At 49.1% G+C, this 26,689-nt stretch overlaps 2 protein-coding genes and 1 long non-coding RNA gene across 9 annotated transcripts in view; 1 reads left to right on the forward strand and 2 right to left on the reverse strand.

The window, feature by feature from the left end:
- Positions 1–2,248: 2,248 nt before the first annotated feature.
- On the reverse strand, positions 2,249–4,542 carry GARIN4 (golgi associated RAB2 interactor family member 4). The gene has a single exon (XM_008146057.3). It carries the CDS (start codon positions 4,111–4,113, stop codon positions 2,362–2,364), a length of 1,752 nt encoding a protein of 583 aa, XP_008144279.2. The 5' UTR covers positions 4,114–4,542; the 3' UTR covers positions 2,249–2,361.
- A 4,204-nt stretch (positions 4,543–8,746) lies between these two features.
- The window catches only part of ATF3 (activating transcription factor 3), a 55,948-nt gene continuing 38,005 nt past the window's right edge, over positions 8,747–26,689 (reverse strand). Inside the window, exons 1-5 of one of the 5 annotated variants that reach the window (XM_054711491.1) lie at positions 21,565–21,738; positions 15,571–15,657; positions 15,110–15,357; positions 11,343–11,446; positions 8,747–10,163 (exon numbers count right to left, since the gene is read on the reverse strand). In XM_054711491.1, the coding sequence (XP_054567466.1) occupies positions 9,966–10,163; positions 11,343–11,446; positions 15,110–15,357; positions 15,571–15,635 (615 nt within the window). In that variant the 5' untranslated portion in view covers positions 15,636–15,657; positions 21,565–21,738 and the 3' untranslated portion in view covers positions 8,747–9,965. Of the gene's footprint in view, positions 10,164–11,342; positions 11,447–15,109; positions 15,358–15,570; positions 15,658–21,545; positions 21,739–23,252; positions 23,331–26,689 lie in introns of those variants that run through there. The other 4 variants (XM_054711494.1, XM_054711492.1, XM_054711493.1 and 1 more) reach the window with 4 other exon arrangements.
- The window catches only part of LOC114233114 (uncharacterized), an 84,740-nt gene continuing 81,861 nt past the window's right edge, over positions 23,811–26,689 (forward strand). Inside the window, exons 1-2 of one of the 3 annotated variants that reach the window (XR_003619260.2) lie at positions 23,811–23,890; positions 24,075–24,208. This is a non-coding gene — a long non-coding RNA (uncharacterized LOC114233114). The other 2 variants (XR_008555085.1, XR_008555084.1) reach the window with 2 other exon arrangements.

Raw genomic sequence — 26,689 nt, forward strand, 5'->3', positions numbered from 1 at the left:
TAAAATGCAATGCCCGTGTACCCACCGCCTTGCTTAAGAAATAGAACAATTCCCAGCAGCACTGAAAGCCTTGTGTTCACCAACTTGATCTCTTAACTTTCCACCTAGAGAAAACGATTGTGCTGAATTTTGTGTTTACTGTACCATTTTTGTCTGGCTTTAGCAAACATGTACCCTATTCAGTGTATGGTTTGGTCTTGTTTTTGAGCTGTTCTCTAAGTGAAATTATATTCTACTAGAGGCCTGGTGCATGAAATTCGTGCACTCGGCAAGGGGTGTGTGGGGGGGGTGTCCCTCAGCCCAGCCTGTGCCCTCTCGCAGTCCAGGAGCCCTTGGGGGATGTCTGACTGATGGCGGGGAACGGGCCCAAGCTGGCAGTCGGACATGCCTCTTGCAGTCCAGGACCCCTTGCTCCTTACCGCCTGCCTGCTTGCTACTCCTTACCACTTGGGTCACTGCTCCTTAGTGCTGCCTCAGAGGTGGGAGAGTCTCCAGCCACCGTCACTGCGCTTGCCAGCCATAAGCCTGGCTTCTGGCTGAGCAGACCTCCCCCTGTGGGAGTGCACTGACCACCAGGGGCAGCTCCTGCATTTAGCATTTGTCCCCTGGTGGTCAGTGCGAGTCATAGTGACCAGTCGTTCCACCGTTCGGTCGATTTGCATATTAGCCTAGATTTGTTATCTAGGATTCTGTGGCTTGTTTTAAAAAAACTATGAGCTTATCTATGCTAATATCCTACTGTATTATCAATTCTGTTTTTCGAAATTTGGGCTGTGTCCAGTGTTTTGTTGTTACATTAATTTTCCTAGAAACATTTTCATAGCTGCCTCCTAGAACCGTGGTCGGCAAACTGCTGCTCGCGAGCCATATGCGGCTCTTTGGCCCCTTGAGTGTGGCTCTTCCACAAAATACCATGTCCTGGGCGAGTCTATTTTGAAGAAGTGGCATTAGAAGAAGTTTAAGTTTAAAAAATTTGGCTCTCAAAAGAAATTTCAATCATTGTACTGTTGATATTTGGCTCTGTTGACTAATGAGTTTGCCAACCACTGTCCTAGAACATGTATTTCTCCAAGGTATATACCTAGGAATGGACTAAGTCTAGAGGAGAATCCCCCTCCCCCACCAAGCCCTCCTTCCTGTTCTGATTGCCAACAAATGCTGATGCACCTCTCTTCCCTTCCCTGAATAGCCTGAGGGGATGCGAGTCCTGTTCTTGCCTTTTCGGGCGGGGGGGTGGGGTGGGGGGAGAAAATCCTATATAATAAAAGCCTAATATGCTAAGTATCCGGTCATCCGTTCAACCAATCAAAGCATAATATGCTAATGATATGCTAAGGCCGCTCAACTGCTCGTTATTATGTGCACTGACCACCAGGGCGCAGATTATCTGACCAGTAGGTTAGCTTGCTGCTGGGGTCTGGCCGATCGGGACTGAGCGAGATGAGCTGGACATGCCCTGGAGCCCTCTCGTGGTCCCTCCCTGGCTGGCCAACCTCCTACATCCCTCCCGGCCCCAATTGTGCACTGGTGGGATCCCTTGGCCTGGCCTGTGCCCTCTCGCAATCTGGGACCCCTCAGGGAATGTCAGAGAGCGGGTTTTGGCCCGATCCCACAGGCATGAAAGGCTAATATGCAAATCAACCTAATGGAGGAAAAACCAGTCGCTATGATGTGCACTGACCACCAGGGGCCAGATGCTCAACGCAGGAGCTGCCCCCTGGTGGTCAGTGCACTCCCACAGGGGGAGTGCCACTCAGCCAGAAGCTGGGCTCACAGCTGGCGAGCACAGCGACAGTGGCGGGAGCCTCTCCCGCCTCTGCAGCAGCGCTAAGGATGCCCGACTGCTGGCTTAGGCTCGCTCCCCACAGCTGTCAGTCAGACATCCCCTGAGGGCTCCCGGACTGTGAGAGGGCACAGGATGGGCTGAAGGATACCCCCCCTTCCCCTGAGTGCATGAATTTCATGCACCGGGCCTCTAGTTGTTTATAAAAAGGATAGGGAGATGGTGGAGGTAGAGCTTCCCAGGACATTGTAGGACTTTCAGTCATGGCCCTGGGAACAAGGCCCGAAAGGAGTTAAGGCACAATGGAGCCCTCCTGCTGGCTATGCCCAGCATGGGTGAGGGGGCGCTGCTCTGGACTGGACATGGGGGGTCTCAGTCTACAGCACAGTTGACATCACAGAATCTACTGTGAGGTCACTGCTAGACCAGGGGACATAGAAATTCAGACAGAAAGCAGCATTGTATCGATTGTATTCAGACTGTATGGTCTTTATTTAAAATGCAGTAAGGAAAGCTGGAATAGGCTTTCTAGAGATCCTCCCCTGAGCCCTGGTCCCCTTTGCAGCTTCTGGGTCCTACTAATAGGGTTCAAAGGTCATTATCTCCATGATCTCAGATGTTGGACTGACAATCATCTCCAGTCTCTGGCCACTCTCTCCTATCTCTATGATGCTCTCCATGCTGTTCCTTTCCATTGTCTTAGCCAGACTGTCCACCTCCTTGCCGTGTGGTGAGGTCACAGTTTTTGTTGTAAGATTGGCTTTGACATTCCTCCAGAAAGAGCTGATACTGCTGAGTCTCTTGGTTGTGGAACCTGAGTTACTTGTAGACAAGCTCCTTCCTGGTTTGTGAGAGGTCCTGGAGTCCTTGGTGATGGGAGCAGAGCTGATGCCTTTGTGCATGGTAACAGGCCTGCTGCCCCCCGGGCTGCTGAAATGTGGCTCCTTTTTGTCATTTCTCTGCCTGGCTAAGAACCAGCTAGATGGTTTTCGAAGGATCTTGTCACCCCCTGGCTTTTGGTGGCTTTCACTTGCCCTGAGGTGATGGGGACTCCTGAGAGCTTTGTTCCTTTCCCTTCGCTCCCTCCTGTCCTTTCTGCTCTTGTAGGCTTCAGCCGTGGCAGGGGACACTCGCTGCTGCCTTCTGGCCTGTTCACTCACACTACCTTCCTTGGGCAAGGTTGCAATGAGTTCTGTGGCACAGCCGATAGCTGTTTCTCCAACAGTCTTGCTGGTTGGCTCTGCTTTTGCCCTTGCAACAACCATGCTGGTCTCTGGGGAGAGGCTAGTGTTGGAAGGACTCCCGGGGACCTTATTGGCAGTACCTGTGAAGGCCGTCTTAATGCTCTTGGGGGACATGTTGGCAGCACCTGCAATGGCTATGCTGGTGCTGCTCCCCCCTGGACCCTTGGTGGCTGCCCCTGCTGTGACCGTGCTTAGTTGTTCAGGGGCAGCAGATGTGGTTATTGCCATGCTCAGAGCGACTGCTGTGGTGCCTGCTGCCACCCCTGCTACTGACACTTTGTCAAGCTCCATAGGTTTTGGGTTTGGGGTGGCTACATCAGGCATGGCAGTGAATCTGTGGGAGTCATATTGGATACTCTCCCCCCCAGAAAAAGCTGCAGAAGTGGCCCCAGCCACCTCAGAGACCACGTGGAGGCTTCTGATGCTGACCTGGTCCTGATCCTCTTTCCCTCGGAGATTGGCCGCTCTCTGGCTCCTCCTGTCCTCGTCCTCAAACACAGGCACGCATGCCATGTCCGTGGCAGGGTTGGTGTAGGTACTGTTGTGACTGTCCACTGGTGTCTGCAGGAGGTGAACGAGGTTTTCCCAGCCGGCAAAGAGGTCGTCCCAAGCGTCCCGAGGGGAGCACAGCTGCAGGTAGCAGGAGCGGCCAGTGGCGAACTTCAGGCGCAGCTGTTGTTTCTCTCGGTCATGAATGGAGATCCTCACAAACTTCAAGGGAAGGAGCCTAGTGAGCTCCAAGGTCTTTGCAGCCTGGCGGCTTTTTCCCGTGGTGACTCTGCTGCGCCCTGCATGCTCTTCCCAGCCAGTGGCCGGGCGGGCCAGCAGCATGACGTCTGGAAGTGGGAGGATGGGGCTGGTGGACGCGATGCCCATGGTCAGAATGCGGACGTGGTTGTGCACATCAACCACCTCTCCCCTTCTCGTGATCTGGATGAAGTCGCTCTCAAATATAGGTGCGTGCTTGAAGATGTCATATTCTCCCTTCTGCAGTTGGCGCTGCAGTTTCCCCATGGTGGTATTGAACATGCCCATGTTGGAGCTGTTCTGGGCCGTGTAATATGGCAACGGAGACTCCCTGTTCATGGCTTTGTTGTATCACAGCAGGCAGTGCTGGCGAGGCAGGTCCCTGGGTCTTCTCTTTCTTGGCCTCGTTGGCAGCAGAGGGAGCAGTAATGCTCCTGGGTCACACAGATGGCTCTACGGAGGTCTCTCAACCCCACCCCAACCCACAGGGACCCCTTTGCCTCCCAGCCTCCCAGAGGCAGGTTGGGGATGGGGCACAGATGCTTGCCGTGGGGATGCTAGAGGGCGCCTGGAGCCCAGACTGAACCTCATCAAGGATATAGAGATGTAGAGTGGGCTTCCTCTCCGCCTCACCTTGCCACCACCTCTGATTTTTTTATTTCCCCAAGAGGCTATGAACTCCACTCTCTCAGCCCACACCCCCTGTGCGGCCATATTTATACTCCACTGTCCTTTGTGACCTGTCACTGTCTCCTACCCCTTTGTGCTCATCCCCTAGCCACCCCCTCAGGACAGGGCCACCATCATTTCCCCAGACACCCGTTGACCCCACAGAGGACAGGCCCACCCTGCCAGGGACTCAGGTGGGTTCCAAAATAAAAACTGGACAAAATCTGTAGGAATGTAAGGTGATGGGATTAATTTGAACCATCTGAGCTTAAGGTTTAATTTAATGAAATAACCCAGAATTGGCAGTCTTGGTCCCTAACCCATCCTTTCATAAAATCTTAGTAAACGTTGATGACAATGACCTTTAATAATAACTTTAAAAATTGCTTCCCCTAGGCACCATGCTATGTTCTTCACTCAGGATGGTGAGAATCCACTGGGTTTGGTGCTGTTGCTACTCCCCTTCCCCGCCCCCCCGCCTCCCCGCCATTTTACAGATGAAGAATTTGAGGTTGTATCACTTGCCTAAGTTCACACAACTAATGGCAGTGGAGGCAGTATTTGAATGCAGGTCCAGCTAGTCTTTGTTCTGAACCACTAAGTACTTTGCCTCACAAAGAAAGCTTGGGCCGACCAAATGTTTTCAAACTGGACTGAGTTAACTACCTCCAAGAAGACCCATTTTGTGCGTTATTGGAAGTTGCATAATTAATTCTATTATGTGTGCATATTATGGAGAGAATCCAGAACAGTGGTTGGGCTGAGTTGGGAATTAAGTTTTCCAGTGGGCCTCCCTGGCCAGTGTGGCTGACTTGGTTGGAGGGTCATCCTGTACACTGAAAGGTTGCAGGTTCAATTCCCAGTCAGGGCATATACCCAGGTTGTGGGTTCACTCCCTGGTTGGGATACCTACAGGAGGCAACCAATAGATGTTTCTCTCTCACATTGATGTTTCTCTCTCTTTCTCTCTCCTTTCCTCTGTTTCTAAAATCAATATAAATGTGACCTCAGGTGAGGATTAAAATAAAATTAATAAATAATCTAGGGTACTGCCTTATTTCTTCCCTTCCATTAAGCTTATACAAACAGCCTGTGTAAGCTTCAACTCCAGGAGCCTGCCAAAGGCCCTCCTGTAGAACCTCCCTACCGGCCAGAAGTGGTTGGGAGCATTGACACCTTTGGAGAGCATGTACCATTATACCTCCTGCCTTATTGGGCTCCCACAGAGCTAGTCACAGAGTAAGTGATTTCTAAATTGTTACTTGAAAGTTCTGAGAAAGACCCCTGTTCCCAAACCTCTTATCTCCCACCTTAGAGATTCATTCCTTAGGATACAGGCTATCTTCCTGTGCATCACCAGAGGAGTAGATAAACAAAATTTGGTCTATCTACACAATGGAATATTATTCAGCCACAAACAGGAACAAGGTACTGATGGATGCTACAACATGGATGAACCTGAAAACACTATGCTAAGTGAAAGAAGCCAGATATGAAAGGCCACATATTGTATGATTCCATTTCTATGAAATATCCAGAAGAGGTAAATCCAGAGAGACAGATATTAGATTATTGGTTGCCTAGGACTGGAAAGAGGGGTGACTGCTTAATAGATACAGGACATCCTTTGGGGTGATAAAAATTCTGGAACTAGTGGTGATGGTTACACAGTATTGTGAATGTACTGAATGCCACTGAATTACACACTTTAAAATGGTTACACTGGTAAATGGTATGTTATGTGTATTTTAATCTCACACACACATGCACACACCTTCTCAGAACCCGGTTAAAAAACATTGTTTCAGCTTTAGAAAGGTCAACTGTGTGACCTTGAGCAAGCTACTCACTTCTCTCCTTCCTTATCTGTAAAATGGGGATAATAACCGTTGCTGGGAGGATTAAAAGAGATAATGCATATAAAGTGTTGAGCGTACTGTCTCAATAAATGTTAGCACTTATTGGTATTAGTCCTCAACTGGCCCTTTAAGCCTCAGTGTGAATTCCTTCCTGAGAGCAGATTTGATCAGATAAAGAGAGAAACTTCTGGGGTTAGAGCCACCATGAGAAGGCAGAAGGATGCTCAATGGGTAAACCTGGCCACCTGTTAGGTTTTACCTCAGGCAGATCCATGATAACCCTGCTCACTCCATAGAGAAACTGCTTGAACACAATGAAATAGTATGGGATGGGGAAGAGAGGAGAAAGCTTGGTTTGGGTTTGGGTTTCAAGGGTTTGTTAAAAGCCCATGAGGAGAAAAGAACAGCATTTTAGTTCTTGGCAGAAAGCGAAAGTTTCAATTCCAGAACCCCTGTCTTGGGCCAGAACGCTTTAAAGCTCTTTACTTCAAAACAGGTGCCAGGCCAGATCTCAGAGGAAGGCAAGGGGGTAGGATGAGAGCAGGAGAGAGGAGGGAGGGTGGGCTTTCCACGACCTGTGAGTGTGATGTCACCACTGAGGTAGCCCAATGGAAGACATTGTCATTCTGGTGGAGGTCCCATCCAAGTTTATTCTCCCAGATGCCTCCCCCTCCAACCTTCCTTCTCCATCGAATGTGAAACAAGATGAACTAAATGACTTGATGGTCAATACATATTCATCCTTTATTATTATTTAAGTATTGAAACATAAACTTGGCTACAGAAAACCAAACTATTTTTAATGCATTTGTTAGAAGAACTTAGTTTCATTAACCATATATAGTGCATTTCTCAGATCAATTTTTCCTGCCATAGCTGCCAACCCCTTCCTTCCTCTCCAATCCATTGTCCATGACAGCTTAAAAATTGTCTTTTCATAACAGCTGATTGGTGGCCCCTATACCCACAACCGGAGAATAAATGCAAGGAATTCCCCCCCTCTTCACCAGGATAAAGGAAAGATTATCTCCTAAAAGAAGGGTGAATGGCACTTCCACCAGCTGGCTCTTTACAGATTAGGAATTACCCCTAATGTGTAATTAAAGTGGCCAAAGTAGGACACCTGTGTTACAGGTGATTGTGTAAGAGAACCATAGACGTGTTCAAAGAAACGGCACCATTCCTGTGCACGAATCTTAACATTTAATGAAGAACAGCATTGGTAGCAGAGTAGCCAATTTCCATTTCTAGCCTGTGAGTGTTACATATGTGCATAGGCAGAGAGCAAGGGAGCTTGGTCCTGTCTCAGATCTAAGGAATCCTGTGTTCCAGAGATTCCCAAAATTAGATAGAATACTTTTCTTTGAATTATCACACCTATCCCATCTAAAATTATTCTCCCTTTCTTCTTCCCCATTGTATGGTAATTGGGAACATGGTCCCCTTCCCATGCTCCAACTCCCCTTCCTCCCCCTGGCCCTGTGGGAAATAGAGTGAAGGCCTTCTGTGAGACCTTGGGAACTTGGCCAGCAACTTGGTCTAAGAAAAGCCAAAGAGAAACTGCTTCTAGATGTGAGCCAGGACTGTAAACAGCGAGTGTTTTGAGCGCATACAAGCATGTCCCCTCCCCCGAATGCCGTTTTTCTCTTTTCTGTACTCTATGAAACCTTGTGTTGGGAAAGGCTAGGTGAGGGCTAAACAATAGCACTGGCCGGCTGCCCCTGGGGTGGCCCATCCACAGGCCAGATGGGACTTAGTGGGCAACCTCACCAGTGGCAGCTGGTGCGGTAGTAAACTTCACTGGTCTCTAAGCAAGTAAGTCCTATTAAACCCGTGTCATTTCCAGCCAGTCCTCTGGGTTATTTCTTTGGAATCCACAAACAATACACTGAGTTTTTCTGGGACTGGAACCTCAGCACTTTGCATAACATCCATCCTCCCCTCATTTTTCCTGTTATTTGAGTGACACATTTGTGACACTCATCTGGACATTATAACGAATGCAATTCAAGTGAATACTTCAAGAGAAGTTCTGTGGCTGAATGGAAAGGTGTCCATGGCTCAAGTTGAACAACAGGTGTATGTTTTAGGCTTTTGTCCTTTCAGAGAAACTGATAGTTGAGGTATTTAGCAATTCAGATTTTATAACAAAATCTATCTTAACACCGAACAGTTAATCTAAGGGATATGCTTGGTACTGTGTTCCAGGGTTTGTTAATGAGCAATTGAGCATCAGATGCCACAGACTGGGGAAGAGGATTGAGAGTCAACTATACCAGCTAGTGGCACCCCAAAGAACAAAGGGACACTTAGAAAATATTTAAGGCTAAATAACCACCCCACCCCCATCACCCCCAATGGAGAGGAAAGGGGCAGGAGAATGACTAGACTTCAACAACCGATTTTAAAGCACAGACACCAGCACAACACTTAAATTTACCATATATTTGTTTCAATATTTATTATATTGATAGGAATACTAGGATAAATAAGTAATATATTTTTTCTTACAGAAAATTGTAATGATACTATTGAGTAGGATTAAACACTCTGAGAATTTCACAGAAACATCAGAATTTAAACAGACCAGAGTTCTCGTGGCCAGTGTGAATGACCTCTCACAGCTGTACATGCTCTGGGCCAGATTTCTAAACATCTGCATGACAAAAACAATGCCATTCACATCCAATAATGCGAACGCCTAGGCATCACCTAGCTTCAAACGCACCTCTACTGAATGTGGTTTTCAACTGCAAGTAAAGGAAAACGGAATATTCTTTGGCTCTTAACTGGCCTAGGAATAACTCCTGACCTAAACCACTGAGCAGAGTCCTAACCCTTTGGAAGGTGGACTTGCTGCTTTCTTCCTGGGACAGAGGGCCTGCAGTCGTGCCCAGGAATTTTGCACTAATGTCTGAGTGCCAAGGGAAAGGAGGCCTGCTCTGTTGGCACAAAACGGCACTGCTGGCTGGCAAAATTCTATTCTCCTGGGGCTGACAAGCTCTTCCGGCCACCTGAACATTTTCTAAGACACTTCACATGATGGTAGTCCCTCAAACTCTCAGACACTAGATCTGAGGAAAGTCTCAAACAAGTCACACCAGTGTTGTCAGAGCACACATCAGGAGAGCACAATGCTTAGTTATGAAACAAACGCCTTGCACACAGTAATTCCTGTACATAACAGCATATTGGCTAGAAGCACAACCCTGGCCATTGCACAACTTTGCTAAAAGCCATTCTCACTCCATGTCCCCTACTAGTGACCGTGGGAGTGGCAAGGGAGGAGATGGCCCCACCCCACCCACCCAAGATATAGACACTTCTTTAGCATGAATCCTAACGGTGGGAGTTCCTGTTTTTTTTGTAGAATCCAGATGAAAGGTGGGCAGAACACTAACCAGGGGTCATCCGGAGAATCCAAGAATGGCTGGTATGTTAAGGCCTAAATCCTGGAGTTGAGGCAAAAAATGCCCTTGCTCTGGTCCGAAGTCCGCTCTGGGGCAGAGTGGAGAGGCCCAGCTGAGTCACCGAGCCGTCCTGCCTCCACAGTTCTTTGCTGCTGGGATTCGAGAGGAAGTCAGATCTCAATGGCTGCAGGGGTTTGGATGTAGAAGGAGGATGCAATGAGGAGTCCCCAGTTGCCCCCATAACCACTACTGCTTAGCTCTGCAATGTTCCTTCTTTTATCTGTTGGATAAAAAGGTTTCTCTCATCTTCTGGAGTCCGCCCATTCTGAGCCCGGACAATACATGTGGGCCGATGGAGGTTGAGCATGTATATCAAATGCTGCTTCTCGTTCTTGAGCTCCTCAATTTGGGCCTTCAGTTCAGCATTTACACTCTCCAGCTTCTCTGACTCCTGAGGAACAAGCCACAGAGTTATTAGGAATTGAGCCAAGGTACAGCAAGGAGGGGGTGGCCAGGGTGTGGCCCCTGGGTGATAGGGTAGCACCTGGGACATGTGGGGTCTCATCAAGTTGGAAATGGCCTGCAGAGGCAACGCCATGGGCTTCCTGCTACAGTGCCCCACAAAGCCGGAGCAGCAGCCTTAAGTTTGGGAGAATCCAGACTCTGGAGAAGCCTTAGAGCTTAGAGGTTTCTTTAGTGATGCCCTTGAGTTTCCACTCAAGGTTGAGGCAGGCTGTGACTCTAATAGTAATGAGGCTGCAGTGGAATCAATGGCTCAGAGGTCTCCTCTGCATGAGTCCAACAGCCCATATGCAGGTCTTCTGGACCTACAAGGGCCTTGGGGGCTGGAGCAAAATCTGGGCTCATGGTGCTTTGTCTTCTGAGTCAATCATTTCACTGAGAAGCTCATCTCCCCAGAAAGAATGTACATGGCAACACACAAAATGTCTTAGTTTTCACTGAATCCCTAAAGCAATCAACAGAACCCTTGGGGACCTGTGGAATCTGGGTGGTGACTCTGCCCTGGCCTGTCCACACTTGGGGGAAAAGACATAAATACTGGAAAGACTAGAGCATGAGCTGCCCAGCCTACCACAGATGCCGTTCCCTTTAGGAAGGGGAGCTGGCTAGATACAGCCAGGAGCTAAAAGCCTATTGGGTGAGCCAAGGAGAAGGGCTGCAGAGTTAAGAATGACCCAGGAACACCAGGAAAGTTTAATCACTGCTTGTGGATTAAGGAAATAACTTGTTTGAAGAGATTAATTAAAGGCGTTTCATAGTGAGCCAAATGAGAGCTGGCAGCTTCCTTTTCTCAGGAGAATGGGCGAGTGAAGCCTATTTGACTGGGCTGACATCCTACAGCCTGGAAACTGCTGGACGTGTAGGGACTGGCCACGGCTACTGTGGTTTTTAATTCACACACCTGCTTTCATAACATCCAGAGTCCCATTCATTGTGCTAACAGCTTTGCTAGCTCCTCATTCAGCCATTGGCATTTCTGCTCCCAGCTACACACCCTTCTTGGGTAAATTCTTCTGCGTAGGGGGCTTCTTAACTCCCCTTCAGATCCTGACATGAGGTGGGGGACAGGCATGAGCAGAAGGTTAGGGCAAGGCGAGAAGACACTCACTTTTTGCAAACACTCTGTCTTCTCCTTCTTCTTGTTTCGGCACTTGGCGGCTGCAATCTTATTTCTTTCCCGTCGCCTCTTTTTCCTTTCATCTTCTTCAGGGGCTACCTGTAAAATCCAAGAGGCACCTGCTTAATGGGAGGCAAGAAATGAGACCCATCTCAAATACACTGCCTTTTATTGCCAGCAAAAACTGGCTACCCAGGGCAGCCATAATGTGAAGCCCCAGACTTACATAAAACCCTGCCACACACATACATTATTCACCCTTAAGAAAGAATAATGAAAATCAAAGAATTGTTAGTTAAAATTATATCGGCAATATTGGTAAATAAAAATGTAGCTTATTTTAAAAATGCATTTGGATTTTGAAATAGGAGTTTGATATTCAAATGGGTAGCTATTGGTAATAACGGTAATCCTTTATAACAGGAAACAGATTCTGTTTGGTAACTATGTCCTTTCCCCTAGAACCAGGAATGACCTCAGTAACCTGGCCATCTTGTCCTCCTCCTTCTCCTCTCCTCCTGTTTCTTTGATTTAAGACCCAAGGGCAGCCCATTCATCTCTATCTTCACCTGGAATTCAGGAGATGTCGATGGGGCTCCTGGAGAAGAGAAACCCAAGCACATTCCCAACCAAAGTGACATTATCAGCCCATGGCTTGGTGCCACCAATGGGTGGCAAACTAGAACCATCCATTGATTTATCCTTCCTCTGTGCTTCCCCCTGAGCCAGCCCTGGGGCTCCTCAGAGAAAAAACCCTATCCTGTTTTAGGATCTGGTCCTCTGGAAGTTCACTATGATCCTGACTTTGTCTGAGGACTGATGAGGAATCAGCAAAGTCTGGCTGCTGGACCTGGCTTCAAGACCAGAGTCCTGCTGGGGGAAGCACTCACGGTGGGCTGAGTGGGTAGTGGTTTTTTAGGGTGCTAATGTCAGACCTTGTCTTGTCACTTGTCACTGCTCTGGACAGTGGGAAAAGGTGTGGGAGCCACACCTCAAACCAAAGAAATCCTGGCAGCCATACTTGCCTCACATCTGACTTATTACTAGTCGTTTGGATTAGAGGAAACTGACTTTGTTTGGACTGAGATGGAAGGCCTTGCAATTTAGAGAAACAAAGCCGAAGGGGGAAATATGGTGAGAGAAATTCTACCTTTCATATCCTGGATCCCAGAACCACACAGGCAGACATTAGGTTTAGACTAAATTGCCTTGAATCCCAGCTTTACTACCTATTTATTATCTGTGAGACCTCGGGTAAGTTATGTTCTCCTGAGCCTCAGTTTCCTCATTTGTAAAACAGGATCAATAATCTTTTTTTTTTTCTTTTTAAAAAATATATTTTATTGATTTTTTACAGAGAGGAAGGGAGAGGGAAGAGAGTTAGAAATATCGATGAGAGAAAAACATCGATCAGCTGCCTCCTGCACACCCCCTACTGGGGATGTGCCCCACAACCAAGGTACATGCCCTTGACTGAAATCGAACCTGGGACCCTTCAGTCCACAGGCCGATGCTCTATCCACTGAGCCAAACTGGTTAGGGCAGGATCAATAATCTTATGATGAGGGTCAAATTAGTCAATAAACAGTTTAGCTTATGATCACTGCTATGTAAGCTTTAGTTATTATTAACCTCACCATCTACGTCTTCTTCAATAACTCAGCAATTCTAGTATTGCCTTTGACATTTTTTCCTTGACATTTCCTACAGACATTTTTGGATAGGTGGGACCTAGGGTTTTCTCATGTGAGGAAGTACTTGAAAGGAGAACAAATCTCAGAGTCACACTGTCAGAGATGAAAAAGCCTTTCCATAGGCCATTTAGCTCAGTCCTATCAGTTTAACATGGAAATGAGGAGTTCAACCAACAAATACTGATTTATTCGTGTAGTAACGTGCCCAGGGAGACCTAGGAATCGCCAGCTCATGGTCAGTAGATCAGTAGCCTACAAAACCCTGATGTCCTCCAGGCCTTTGGTTCCTTGTCCTGTGTCCTCTCCAGGTCACAACTGCCTCATTGCACCATGTTGCCTCCCCAGAAGTGGCTGGGACTGGGGAACAGGCTCATGCCGCCCAAATGTACAGGATGCCTATGGGTTTCAGAGGCTCATTGTCTTATTTTACGTTGAGGATTACAGCAGCCAAGGGGACCAGAATATTCAATAGGTCAGTTGGTGCATTCTCTTCCCAGTAGGAAAATCTACTTGTTATACTATCCTAAGATCAGAAGATCACTTGAGGAACACAGAATCACAGATGGGTGGGGTGGCTCTAAGGAGTTTTTCCACAAAGTAGGCTGCCTACCTCATCCTTTGGAGACCCTCAAAATATCCTTCAGAATGCTCTCCTTCCTTCTATGGTGGTCCTACTAATTCCATTGCACTGTTATCTCAAGATATTTAATTATAAAATTAAAATAAATATTCCCTTGTGTGTCCCATTATCCAACCGGCACTGTCCACTATTGGGACAATGACAGCCCCTCAGGTTAATGAGCGCCCAGCCAGTGCCCCTAATGACAGCATCATACAGTAGTCCCCTCTACCAGTCACTGAACTGTCAGCCAGGTCTTTTTCTAGACCCTTAAAAACTATCATTTCATTCACCTTTATACAGATTTATAAAGCCCTTATATATAGAATCACTGCCCCTTTTATAGAATCATAAAGATTCTTAACCAACTTCCTTTAAAACTCAGTTCTTTTTCGGCCAGTTCCACGACTCCAGGCCCAAATCAGTGTTCATGCCAGTTAAGCCCCAAACACTCCCATCTTGTGCCATGAGGGCAGGCCAGCAAAACATCCAAGACCTCAGCTCTGAGTCCTTGAGCCACCACAGCATCGCCAGCAATCACCTCTCAGACTTCTCACCATATCTATTACTCCATGTGTCTTATAAAAAGTCACTGAGTGGCGAGCAGTGCAAGTGTGAGGGACAGAAGTGAACTTGAAGCAGAACCTGGTACCAAGGCTGTGAGCATTACACACAGCTGTGAACATGGCTGGGGTCCTTGCTCCACAGTCTGGCCACCTGGGTCCTTGTATAATGGAATTAAATATACTTGGTGCTTTTTCAGAACGACTGGACACAGAAGGTGAGCTCACACAGGACCATGGCTTTAAATAACATCCATATGCTGGTGGTCTCCAACTCTGCACCTCTAGCCCTGATTCTCCTCTGAACTCCTAACGCACATATCCAACTGCCTCCTCCCCCGGGATATCCAATAGGATGGACTCCTGTCCTTGCCCAATGTCCCAATCTCAGCAGCACATAGACGTGCCATCCTTACAGTTAGGCCAGAAGTTTTGGAGCCACCCTGGAGTCCTCCACTTGGAGCCATACTCCATGTCCAATCTGCCAGCCCATCAGCTTTACCTTCCAGACAGACCCATTTGCTGACCACTTCTCCATACCTCCTGCTTCCATCCTGATGCAGACCTGCCTTTGTTTGCCCGGATTACTGCAACAGTCTCATTTCTGTATTCTGCCTCTGCTCTTGTCCCTACTGCCCATTCTCAACATGACAGCCAGCGGGACCACTCTCAGTCTCCCTTTGCTGCTTTATTTTTCTCCTTTGCTCAGTCTTTCATATTACGTATTTACTTCTTTTGTGTATTATCTGTCTCCTCCCAGCAGAAAGTAAGCTCCTGAGGGCAGTAGTTTGTGTTTTTTCACGCTGCGGCCCCCTGCATAGCACACCTGGCATGTGGTAGGTGTGCAGGTGTAGGACAAACACATGCTGAAAGAACGGGCACCTACCTGGGCTTTCGTGACTGCCATCTCAAGGGGTCTGCTGCTGACAGTGACTGACTCCAGTGCAGAGGACATCCGGTGGCAGAGGTGCTTGTTCTGGATGGCAAACCTCAGCTCTTCCTTGACAAAGGGTGTCAGGTTAGCAAAATCCTCAAACACCAGTGACCCAGGAGGGGACAGGCAGGGGACGATGGCAGAGGCACTGACTTCCGAGGCAGAGACCTGGCCTGGGTGTTGAAGCATCATTTTGCTGAAAGACACATCGAAACCCAAACTACTTCAGGGATTGGGGGCATGGGGCCAAGTCCCGCCACACCTGCGACCTCCAACCCGAGTCCCACCCCCAGGGAAAGTCCCATAAGCCCTCCGGCTTATGTTTTGTTTTCATTTCATGCCATCCTCAGCTTGAGTAAAACAGGTTCTTAAAATACACAGCTCAGTGATGTGGATAAAAATGCCTCACTGAAGTTGATCAGGGTTGGCATTTCGAATTCTCAAAAGCATTAGTGTTGGCTGATGTGCATACATGCAAATGTAGCCTCAAACAGTACTGAAAGAGGAAGAGCATTAAAAAAAAAAAAAAGTGAAACTATTATGTAACCTCATTTCCAGTCTCTTTTTGAAAAAAGAAACTTGGCATCTGAAATCAAGTTGAAGTCAATAAGTGGAAGTAAAGCAAGACGTGGGGGACCCCTGAATGTAGCAAATATATCTCTGACAATTCTCCCTCGGGAAGTTGGATCCAAATAAATGAGCATGAGGATGGTAACCGTGGCAGGCGAGTTTCTTTGAGCCAGTCCTTGGCAGAGGCTGGGGGCTAGTGTTTCAGATCACGAGGGACCAGTAGTAGCCCCTTTGTAAAGTTAAGCTTAATGAAGCAAAGACCTCAGAATAAAGTGAGGAGCTAAGAATTTGGACCTCGTCTGGAGGTCTTGTTCAGCCCTGTGGTGTCTGTGCAGAGCCTTGGTCTGGGGGCCAAAGGGGACCTGGGGCACTGTCTCTGGTGCTAAGGAGCAGTATGACCTGAACTCTCTGAGCCTCAGTCTTCATCCGGCACATGACTGAGAGTTCCTGTAGCATGGGAACTGAGTCTCTGCTGTCGCTCTATTCCAGAGCAGGCTGCTCCCAATGCCTGCTGACCACTGAAGACTGCCCGATTAAATACATGAAATCAGGAAGGGATGGTCAAAGCAAATGGCTTCTGAGGTCCTATCTACCTCTATCATTCTACAGTCCAAGGAATCCAAAGAGACAATTCCACATAATAAAAGCTAAGTGTCTGACTGTTTGACCATTCAACCAGTTGTTATGAGGCACACTGACCACCAGGGGGCAGACGCTCCAACCGGTAGGTTAGCTTCTGCTGGGGTCCAGCCTATCGGGACTGGGCGAGAGGGGCCAGACATGCCCTGGAACCCTCCTGCAGTCCCTTCTGGCCCTGATTGTGCACTGGTGGGGTCCCTCAGCCTGGCCTTTGCCCTCTCACAATCCAGGACCCCTTGGGGGATGTCAGAGAGCCGGTTTAGGCCCGATCCCCACAGGCCAGGCTGAGGGACCCCACACACCGGGCCTCTAGTAGGAAAATAAAAGGTAGAAACAGTAACAGTTCCATGGTCCCCATAAATCTCTTCCCGCCATATACTTCCTCCAGCACTGGCTGTTCCTCCTTGTCCAGGCAGTCAGTTCTCCAGGGGTGATGAGGATGGGGATTATCTAGTTAGGGGTTCCCTGGAGAGTTCTCAATCTGGGGATCTGTGGTCCTTCAATCCAACCAGACAGGAAGCCCATCAACGAACTGCTAACATTTAATGAGTGCCTCCTTCACACCAGAAACCTGATGTGATTTATCTCATTTAATCCTCATGAGAACCTAGTTGAGTTAGGTCCTAGCACCATTTTTATAGATGGAGTAACTGAGATTTATACAAGCTAAATAATTTGCCTAAAGTCAGTGTGAGGCAGCATCAGGATTTGGAATGTGGTTTGGCTCCAAAATTCATGTCCTTAATGTATAGAATATAGAATATTATTCCACATTGCAAAAACAAACAAAAAACCAAAGCAAATTTTTCATGAGGGTGTGAGTAGGCATAGGGGTGGTGGGGGTCCCAGAAATGAAATGCTGGAGGAAAGAGCCACAGGGGAAACTTGAACCCTAGGTAATGAATTTGCTGATCTGTGTCAGGGTGCACACTCAGGCTGCTGCCCCCATTTTGGAGTATATATAAGCGGGCCTTTTATCCACAAAAATTCCTAGACTGGGGTCAGAAGATCAAGATTTAAGGCTCACTTACTCATATGTCATCCTAACTCGCAGTGCCCTTCCTTCACCTATATAAAATAAAGCTAATAACAATCGTCCTTTTTTCTCATCGAGTTGTACAAGGAGTTGAAGAAATAATAGATGAATTTGCCTTGGAAACATAATACAACTAGGGGGTATGCTTTTACTGGGCCTCCCAGGGATCTCTCAGGCACAAGCCTGGCTCTCTGACAGACACTCTGTGAGGTCCAGGTGGGAGGGTGGCTGGTCACTCTCTTGGATCTCAAACACGTCTGAATAGAGCACCCTGACTTCTAACTCCCCTTTACAATCTGAGATACACTGTTAGAGGCAAGAATTCCAGGCCAACAAATGCCACCTTTGACTATTCAAAGGAACCCAAGAAATGTATGTAACTCTTTCTATAAAGCCCTATGTCATGAGTCAGAACTGAGGTTCTACCAGCTTAATCCTATAACCTTAGGATGCTGGGAGGGTACTTGCCTCTGGTAGGTAATAAACTCTGAGAAAACAGCCTTCTAAAGCCAGAGGCTTAAGATTCTCCCATGCATTCATGCTTTCCCTCCCCTTCTAACTTCATTAAAAATCCAGGAGTTCAGGGATGGAATTCAAAGCTACCACTGGGCTTGCCTTTGTTTGGAGGACTAGATGACTCCCTTCTACATGGGTAGTCTGAATTCCACACAGTTGTGTGTAGTTCCATTTCACCACCCAACTACGTTTATTAATGAGCTTTCAAGGCTTGAGGTCTGCTGTTTGGGAATTTTTCCCCCCTTCTTAGTGTAGTCAGCAGTCCTGAGGAAAGAAAGTGAAGAATGTCAGTGGTATGGAATGTCTTTATGAAAAGCATTGGGTGGGCTTACTTGGGGACAGAAATGGGTTGTAAAAATGTTAAATGCTTTTCAGAATGTAAAGCAGTTCTATCTGTAGAGATTTGGGCTTTCTCTGCACTCGGCTAAAGCTTAGGGTTGTTTTTTTTTTTAGTTTTTTGAGATACTTTCTAGTTACTTCTTTACTCAGTTCTCTTAAGGTATGATTCAGCCCAGACTCAGGCTGTGTCCCTACAAGGAAAACAAAGTTAAAATCTTCAGACAACTTTTTCCCGTGAATGTTGAGACCTTTTAAACATCCCCCTCATTGAAGAAAAAAATATGTTTGGGGATTTTCTGAGTTGACTTTCTACATTGATCTTAAAATTGTCCACACTTGCTACAAAGCACTTGCATCTTGCTTCTGCTTCGTTATCTCTGATCAGAAATCACGTCGTATCATTGGTGGTATAATCATTTTCAAGAAAGTGAAACTTTACTCATGTATTTCTTTAACTGGAAATTCAGCTCCTAGATTTTATTTTCTAGTAGCTACAAACAACTGTGTTGAATTTTCACTTTTAATTTTCCATTAACCACAGCTCATAAAACATCTTAAAGTCAGAAGCCAACATTGGTCTTTTGCTAACTTCATATCTTGCTTGGTCTTTCTCCCAGCCCACTTGAAGGTTGGAGGTATACAGCTGGGCTTCAGGACCAGATGTTTCCACTGACAAGCTGAGTACCCACCGAGAAGCCACTCATGCTTTCAGGGCCTCAGTCTCCTCATCTGTGAAATGAGACCGGTACCGCCTGCCTGAGTTCCCTCACAGGCTGTCAGGAAGATCATATGAGATTCATGAAGGTGAGTTTACACATATCCTGAGTCCCCAATAGTACTCTGATTTCACTTTCTCCATTTCGAGGGAACTCAATGCTGTTGTCAATATAGCTTATTCATCAGGAATTAACTGGAACCCTCAAGACATTCAGGTCAGTCACAGCTTCTTTTGCACTTTGATTGACCCCAGGCTCCCCACACACCAGGTCAGTTCCACCCCTCTATTTGCTGGCACCAGCTTGTCTCCACTGATACTTATGAAATAACTAGTTCTCACTAATGAGACCATTTCTGGTTTCTGTGGTGTCCTGGCTATGTTCTTCCTCCTCCCCAGGATGGGTGACACTTGGAGTCACTGACCCTGCTCCATGCCCAGCCATTTGAAAAAGGAAGAAATCATGGACTCGATCTAATGAAATAGAACACCTAATATTAGAGTCACCTAGGTCAGGTCTTTATTTGTAATTAAGTAAAATGAGGTCCAGGAAGGTAGTGACTTGCCCAGAACCAAAGCTGGTGAGTGGTCCAGCTCAGGCCAAGCTGCTGACCACCCACCCACCCGTCATTTTCTTCCATCAAGAGAGACCCAACTAACAAAGCAACTGGCCAGGTAGAAAAAGAATCAAGTCAAGTAACCTGGTACCCACCAGATGAGGCTTTGGCAGGATTAGACAGGGAGGGAGTATAGAAGGAAGAGAACAGGGAGAGAGAAGGGGTTAGACAGAAGGATCCAAAGGCAAGGTAGCTGCCACAGGTGCTGAGTGCTGTGTCTTGTCCACACTGTGGCCCTGGAGTGTTACCTGCCATGTTATCTCTGAAACCATCCAGCCAATTGCAACTGCAAAACCTATACTCACCCCAATCTTGGTCTGGAATAGCCTGAAAGCAAGAGCCTCTGTGTTGTAGCATTATTCTACAACAAATGCTAACTGCAGCACAAGGAGACAGTAGTATCAATTTCCCCTTCATTTAAAGTTGAGGAGACAGCGGTAGCTGTCAGCCACAATGAAATAGGTGCATTGGGAGAAAACGTGGCAGGCAGCACTTCAGGCCCACAGTGTGGGCAAGAAATACACCTGTAGCCACTACTGGAGCCTTTGGATCCTTCCTGTCTTAACGGCCCTCCCCCCTCTTTGCCCTGGCTCTTGGCTCTCCCTACCCCCCACCCCCCCACCCCCCCATGCTTTAGCAACTCCTTTATTTGTAAGGAAGCATATGTGATCGAGGTAATGAAAGTACAGAAAAGAAAGTGGTTAGGAAGTAAGCAGATGAGTTGGAAATGGGGTATGGAGGAGCAGAGAGGAGAACCAATCCAAATGGAAAGAAAGCTGGAAAAGGAAGAGATGTCCAATAGAGAGTCCCCATTCCCCCTTTGCCTCAGAGGCTGGTCAGTGACATTAGATAGAGACTCCCTCATTCAAGTCATACAAGACCCCTTACTACCTCCCCCCCCCCCTTTTGAAATTACACCACTCTAGAATCTGAAAATCTAATGGCCAGTAAGGACCTTAACGGTTATCTGGTCCAAACACCGCCTTGCGCTGGCAAACAGGCAGAGGGGGCCAGCACTGCGTATGTGCCCCCATCTCCCAGCAGGGGATACTGAGGCTCCAGGACATAACGTGCAGTACAAGCTCTCCTCAGGGTCCTGGCCACTAGACCACAAAGCCATTCTCTCAATTATGAGCATGTGGCTTCGCACCTTCGCTTTCCCTTCGGCGGGTCTCCATGGAGGAAAAGCAGAGAAATCTGAGAACACGCCACAGGAAGAACCAAAGCCACAGGTATGAGAGAAAGGCGTGAGCGACTTGGGACAGGAAGTCTCAGGCCCAGGAGCCCGACCCCAGGCACTGCGGGAGCCCACTCCGTCTTCTGCCGAAGGACCGGACCGGAGCGCCCGCCACCTCTGAACTTATCCCAACTAACTTTCGCTCCCGGCTGCCTGCGCTGTCCTGCGCTTCCGAGTGCGTAGGGCGACTCCCGGCGGTCGCAGCCGCGACCCCGGTTCCCCGGTTCGGTTCCATTCATTCCGTTCGGCTCTCGGGGCAGCCCTGCCGTGAGCCCCCAGCCTCCGTGCCACTCTGCGGATCTCGGGAAGGCTGGGATCGGGAGTGCTAGTGCCGCGGCACCAAGCGAGGGATGGAGCGAACAGCGAGCTGGAGAGCCTCGGACACCCGTGCGCAACACACCTCCGCACGCCTGCTCCCAGAGGGGTAGGAAAGCGCCCAGGCGGAGAGGAGCGGTGTTCCCAGCCTAGCCGAGAAGCAGGAGCCCCACCTCTCTATCAACAGGACCCTTCTGCGCCCCAAGTCAAAAGAGAAAGCTCTTGGCGAGAAACTTTCTGAAGCGCCGAAGAGCAGCGGTAGCTGGGAAAAGTTCGGCCAGAGTTCTATAGAAGCCGAAGGCTGGGGGCGCGGGTCGGGGCTGGGCCCAGGGGGCGCGGGACTAGTTACTATAGGGGCGCGAAGGGAATGAAAGCGAGCCACCCTCTCCGGCTCACTCACTCGACTTCCAAGCGCTCACCTCTGGTCTCCACTCGGAGCGGCCAGGGTCCGGAGGGCGGACGGGGTCGGGACGGGGTCGGGGTGCCTGTCGGTGGGGCTGGCGGGCGAACACCCGGAGCGCACGGCCGAAGCGCGGGCAGGCGGGTCCGCTGGGGCAGCGACCGGGGAAGTGCTGTGCAGTGCCCGCCTCGCTGCGTGCGACTGTGGCTGGGAGTGCGTTGCATCACCCTTTATAGCCCTCTGGCTGGCGCCGCGCCAGATTACTCCAGTCCCAGGCTGATGTAATGCTATTAATAGCTTTCCCCGAGAACCAGCCGAACTAGACTGGGCAAGGGAGGGGACTGGAGGAGGGGCCAAAGTGGAGGGGCGGGGGGAGGGGGGGACTGGTGATGCAAAAGCGCGGGGAGGAGCCGGCCCAGGAGCGTCCTCCGGACTCGCGCGCTGGGACACAAACCTGCCCGCCCTCTCTCTCCATATCAGGACAGGAGTCGCTCGGGCTGGCCGCCAGATGTGCGTACTCGCTGCTGCGTGTTCCAGGCATGAGCCAATGGTGCCCAAGCCAGCTGCATGACTCCACCGCGCTGGCATCTCTCCCTCCGCTAGGTGGGGGGACGAGGGGAGGGGAGGGAGAGGTGATGGGGGACGGCGTGGGGTGGATCCTGGCCGCAGTCCAGACGAGGTGAAGCTGGGAAGCAGGCACATCCTTTCTCTAAAATGAGTGATTTTCTGGAGGTTCGGGAAAATACCCTCTCCCCCGCCAAACGTCTCCTTCCACGTAGGGGGCGGGGTAAGAACTGTAGGGTTAGCCTCTGGTGCGAGAGAGGTGCCCAAAGGCACCCTACGGCGAACCCACACCGTTACCCGCCGTGGGTGACCTCCGCGGCTGGGACCGCGAGAAGTTTGCGGGTTACAGCGCTCGGCGGGCACTGTGGGCTCTAAGTCTCGTCGCACCCCACCCGAGGGCAAATGGAACAGTCCCGAGGCAGGTTGGGAACCCGACCCCCGGCGAGGGCAAATAGGACCTTAAGGGTTAGGATTCTTTTTTTTTTTTTTTTTTTAACAACCACAAGCGTTTGAAATTGATAGTGAAATGAACAAGATCCTGGAAAGATCAGAGCTGGAGAAATCAGAGGCAACCCAAAGAGGGACTCAGAGTGGGGCTGAAGCCTCGAGGCCAGGGAGAGGAGGAAGATACGGTGCGTTGGTCTCCTTATTTAGGTGCGTAGGGAAAGCGGTCTTGGGCTTTCACGTATTTTGTCGCGCCCAGAGCGATTGGGCTGGGACTGGACCGCGGGGACTGGGGACGCACGGACAGCTGCGGAAATGAGGCCCTGGAGCCGAAATCCCTTCCGCCCCCGAGCCGGGCCGGGTGGCGGGAGAGGCGCTGTCCCGTGAACCCAGATTCCAGCCGAGGCTTCAGCAGAACTGGATTTGAACCTTAAAATGACTTCTTGGTTCGGATTCCCCGACCTTAGCTGTCTCGCCGGCCCATTGACGCATATATGTGGAAGCGAGTGTGCCCCTCGCTGTTTTTGAACCTGCCAGGGAGGGAGACCCATGCGAGCCCGTGGGGTATGGGGGCACAGCCGGGGCAGAAACAATTGCTTCCAGCTGCCTCTTGGGAGCGAGGCGAGCGAAGGTCCAAGTGTGGTAATTTGGGGTGAGAACCAAAAGGGTCTCGCTCGTTCGCAGTCCCACCCCACGCACCTGCAGCCTTCTGCTCTTATGGTGGGGATGGAGGGTCCCGTCAGCCGGTCTCTCTCGCTCGCGCTCTCCCTCACTCCCTTACACACACACACACACACACACGCACACCGCATCTGTGTCCCTTCCCCCGGCCCCGCCCATTGTCCAACAGCCTGGAGCAGAGACCCTCAGAGCTGCAAGTACCAGAGTCTCCCGCATCCGGCTTCCTCTACCCAACCCCAGCCCCACCCAGAACGCCGCCCCCTCTCCCCCCCCCCCCCCCCGCGCCCCGGGCCCCCAAGTTTCGGGCTCAGGACACGCCGAGGACGACCTCGGAAATTCCTTCTGTCCCCAGCCCGACCTGGAACCCCGGGGTTCCCCGCAGGATCCCCGAGAATGTTGTTTGGGACGGGATAGGGTTTACAGCTGTGTCGCGCGGGAAGCACTCTAGGCGATTGTTTTGCTTTACTTTTCTCCATGGTAACGGCTCTCCCGGCCACACCCTCCACACCCAGCCCTCTTCCTCCCCCCGCCTGCTCTCGGCGCCCCACACCCCCAGAACCGCCCTCCCGCCGACGCGTCGCGTTGGCTGGTAAACTCCAGGCGGGCAGGTAAACTCCTAGATTCGAAGGAAAGGCGTTTGTCCATTTAAATGAAAGGTATTTGGGACTCTCTATTTATTGCGTGTACTTATCTACTGCCTGGGATAAGAGACACCATTATAAAGAGAAATGAGATGGGGGAGGACACGTGAAAGATTTCCCCTTCTGTTCCTCTGTGAAATGCCTGCGGAAATCTTTAACCAGTTTACATTTTAAACTCTGAGCCACTCATACACCCCAGCCAGATGTATGGAGGTGGAGTCCTGTCCTGTAGGGGAAATTCAACTTCAGGAGTTGGATACACAGCAGCCAGACCAGCCTGCGCAAACCAGTGCAAGAGGAGGGTAATGAAGACGGAGAAGCCCTAGCCCCGAGGTTTGTTTTTGTTACCATAGTGCCTCCTGTTCCTCTTAGGAGTCTTGTTTCAATCTAATAATTCCTGGTTTTGAATCTTCAAGTCACACCTGGATAGAAATGCGGCCAGCTGATCACAGAAGTCTGAGGCTGCTTTCTATGCCAGCTTTCCCACTGAAACTCTAAAAGCGATAAGAATCTAGACACAGAAGTAAGTCCACCCCCTTGTGAATGAAACTCTTATCTAAGGAAAACAGAAAGGACGCCTGCCTGCCTCCCTGCCCCCAGCCCTCCAGAGCTGTGAAATGCCTGTCCAATGGCGGACTGGGAAAGTGGAAAGGAAGCGCCCCAAGGTCTGTATCGCTGAGGGGTGAACAGTCTCTGCGTCCTGTGCATCCTCAGTTTACCCTGATTGAGTCCTGTGTGCACCCTGCGCACTGTCTAGAGGAGGGGCAAGAATAGCTCCCCAGGCCAAAATGCTTCTCTACACAAAGGCAAAGAAACGCTGCCCCCAGAGAAGGAAGCCCTGGCTTTGGTTATTTCAGGGGTTAATCCTCAGTGAAAGAGGGTGAAGCAGAGACCTGAATATTGTTGAGGTTTCATGCTGGAGAACCGCCTGGGGAATCCACATTCAGACCAGCCTTGGTATGTTTTGCCGAGTGAGATAAGAACTGGAAACTTCATGTTGGGGCATGTGCAAAAGGAAGGGGAAAATGTTAAAAGGGGAGGGGTTGGAACTAGGCAGCTAAAAACAGCCCACTCGTGGCAACCGAATCTAAACACCAAACATTGCAGGGAGCCAAAAAAAAAGTCCAGAGATATTTAAAGATTTTAGCAGTTTCTTAGTCCAGGGAACAGTTTCTTCCCACTCCTTCCCCCACCCCATTACTCTTCTTCAAACCCCAAGATTGTATTACAGAGCTCTGGAGAGGCACATTAAACACAAGTTAAAGTTAGTCAGGCACTAGCAGTCAGTCCTTGTGGCTCAACCCATTTCACCTCAGAAAGTGTGGGGTAGCCGGGCCCCTGTGCATCAGTGGTTAAGTGTGGACCTATGAACCAGGAAGTCACAGTTAGATTCCTGGTCATCCCATTGTAGGGCTCCATCCCAGTGGAGGGCATGCAGGATGCAGCTCGTCTCTCTCTCTCTCCCTTCCTCTCTGAAATCAATAAAAAATATATTTTTTAAAGAAAATGTGGTATACATTTTCTTTTTTATTCTGTTTTCCAAAACCCACGCTTAAACTCAATTTGAATAGTGGACATTACTAACTTCAGAGTCTACAAATGGGCCTCCTTAGGAAACACGGGGAAGGATTGCATAATGGGCTGTGTCACCTTGCATAAGTCATCTCACATTCTGGGCTCAAGTTTCCTTAGCTCAAATAGAGCACTAATAACAGTATCGGACACATAAGTTTGTTGGAAGGCTTCATCAGGATGGGGCACACAGCTGGTCCTCAGTAATGGTGTCCTTAATTATGAATCAAGGAGGGCTTTCTGGGGTACCCCTGAATCTCTCCCAGAGCCCATTCTATCCCCTAGTCTGTGACAAACAATTGTAGATGAAGTCAAACTATATTAAGGAATGGTCATCTTCAGGGGCTTGAGGATAAGACTCCACACAGAAACCAATGAGCGTGATCCCTGTTCTCCACCCTCAGCAACTCTAGTACATACAGGGGCTCTCCTCAGTGCATAGAGGACCAATGGCCTGTGCAAAGTGCCCTGGGTTGGGAGCAGGAGATTGGGTTCTGGTCGGGTTCTGCTTTTGGTATTCTTGGGCAGGACATTCTTCCCTCAGAAATGAGGAGCCCTGGGCTGAGCTCTGAGGGTCTTAAATGAACACCTTCTGTAGAGCCACCCTGAAAAAACCTGGCAACCTATCCTAACAGAGTTGGAGGGAGAGCAGGTGTCAGGGGGGAGGCACAATGACAGACCCATTTCCATAATCTCTCTTCCCCTCCAAAAGCTAGAGAAATATTGTCTAACTTGACTCTCAAACACAGCCTTTAGTCCTGACAACCTTCCCCCCACCCCTCTCTCTCTCAACACTTCTAAGAAAATTTGCCCCTGAACTTGGTGCCTTATTAGAGAAGAGAGTGTAAGAGCCCCCCAAGCAGGGATGGCATTGTTGGGACCTTTTTGTGTGTAATCAATCTTCAACAGCCATAGACATCCACCTTGGACCAGAGGACCAAAGCCCAGGTAGTAGCTACTCCCATATAAGTGTGGGGATCCCGGAGCCCTGGGTACTGAAGATGGACTCCCAACAATCAGAATGTTAGCAGGAATCAGGAAATCTGGGAACCACCGGGAGGTTTCCCTCTATCCAACCGAGTGGCTTACATAAATCATAAACACTTCATCTGTGTTTAAAATAGAACTATTTAATATCAACTCTGTCCAAAGGATTGTTGTAAGAATCAATGAGATAACATGTGAAAGTGATCTGAAAATAATTAAAAGCGTACTTTTAACGATTCTTTTGGGGAAGCTTTT

Source organism: Eptesicus fuscus, chromosome 22 (genome assembly GCF_027574615.1).
Source record: "Eptesicus fuscus isolate TK198812 chromosome 22, DD_ASM_mEF_20220401, whole genome shotgun sequence".
Classification (NCBI taxonomy): Eukaryota; Metazoa; Chordata; class Mammalia; order Chiroptera; family Vespertilionidae; genus Eptesicus; species Eptesicus fuscus.

Excerpts from the sequence above, each read along its gene's own strand:
- GARIN4 (XM_008146057.3), bottom strand. The coding sequence starts at position 4,113 with ATGAACAGGGAGTCTCCGTTGCCATATTACACGGCCCAGAACAGCTCC.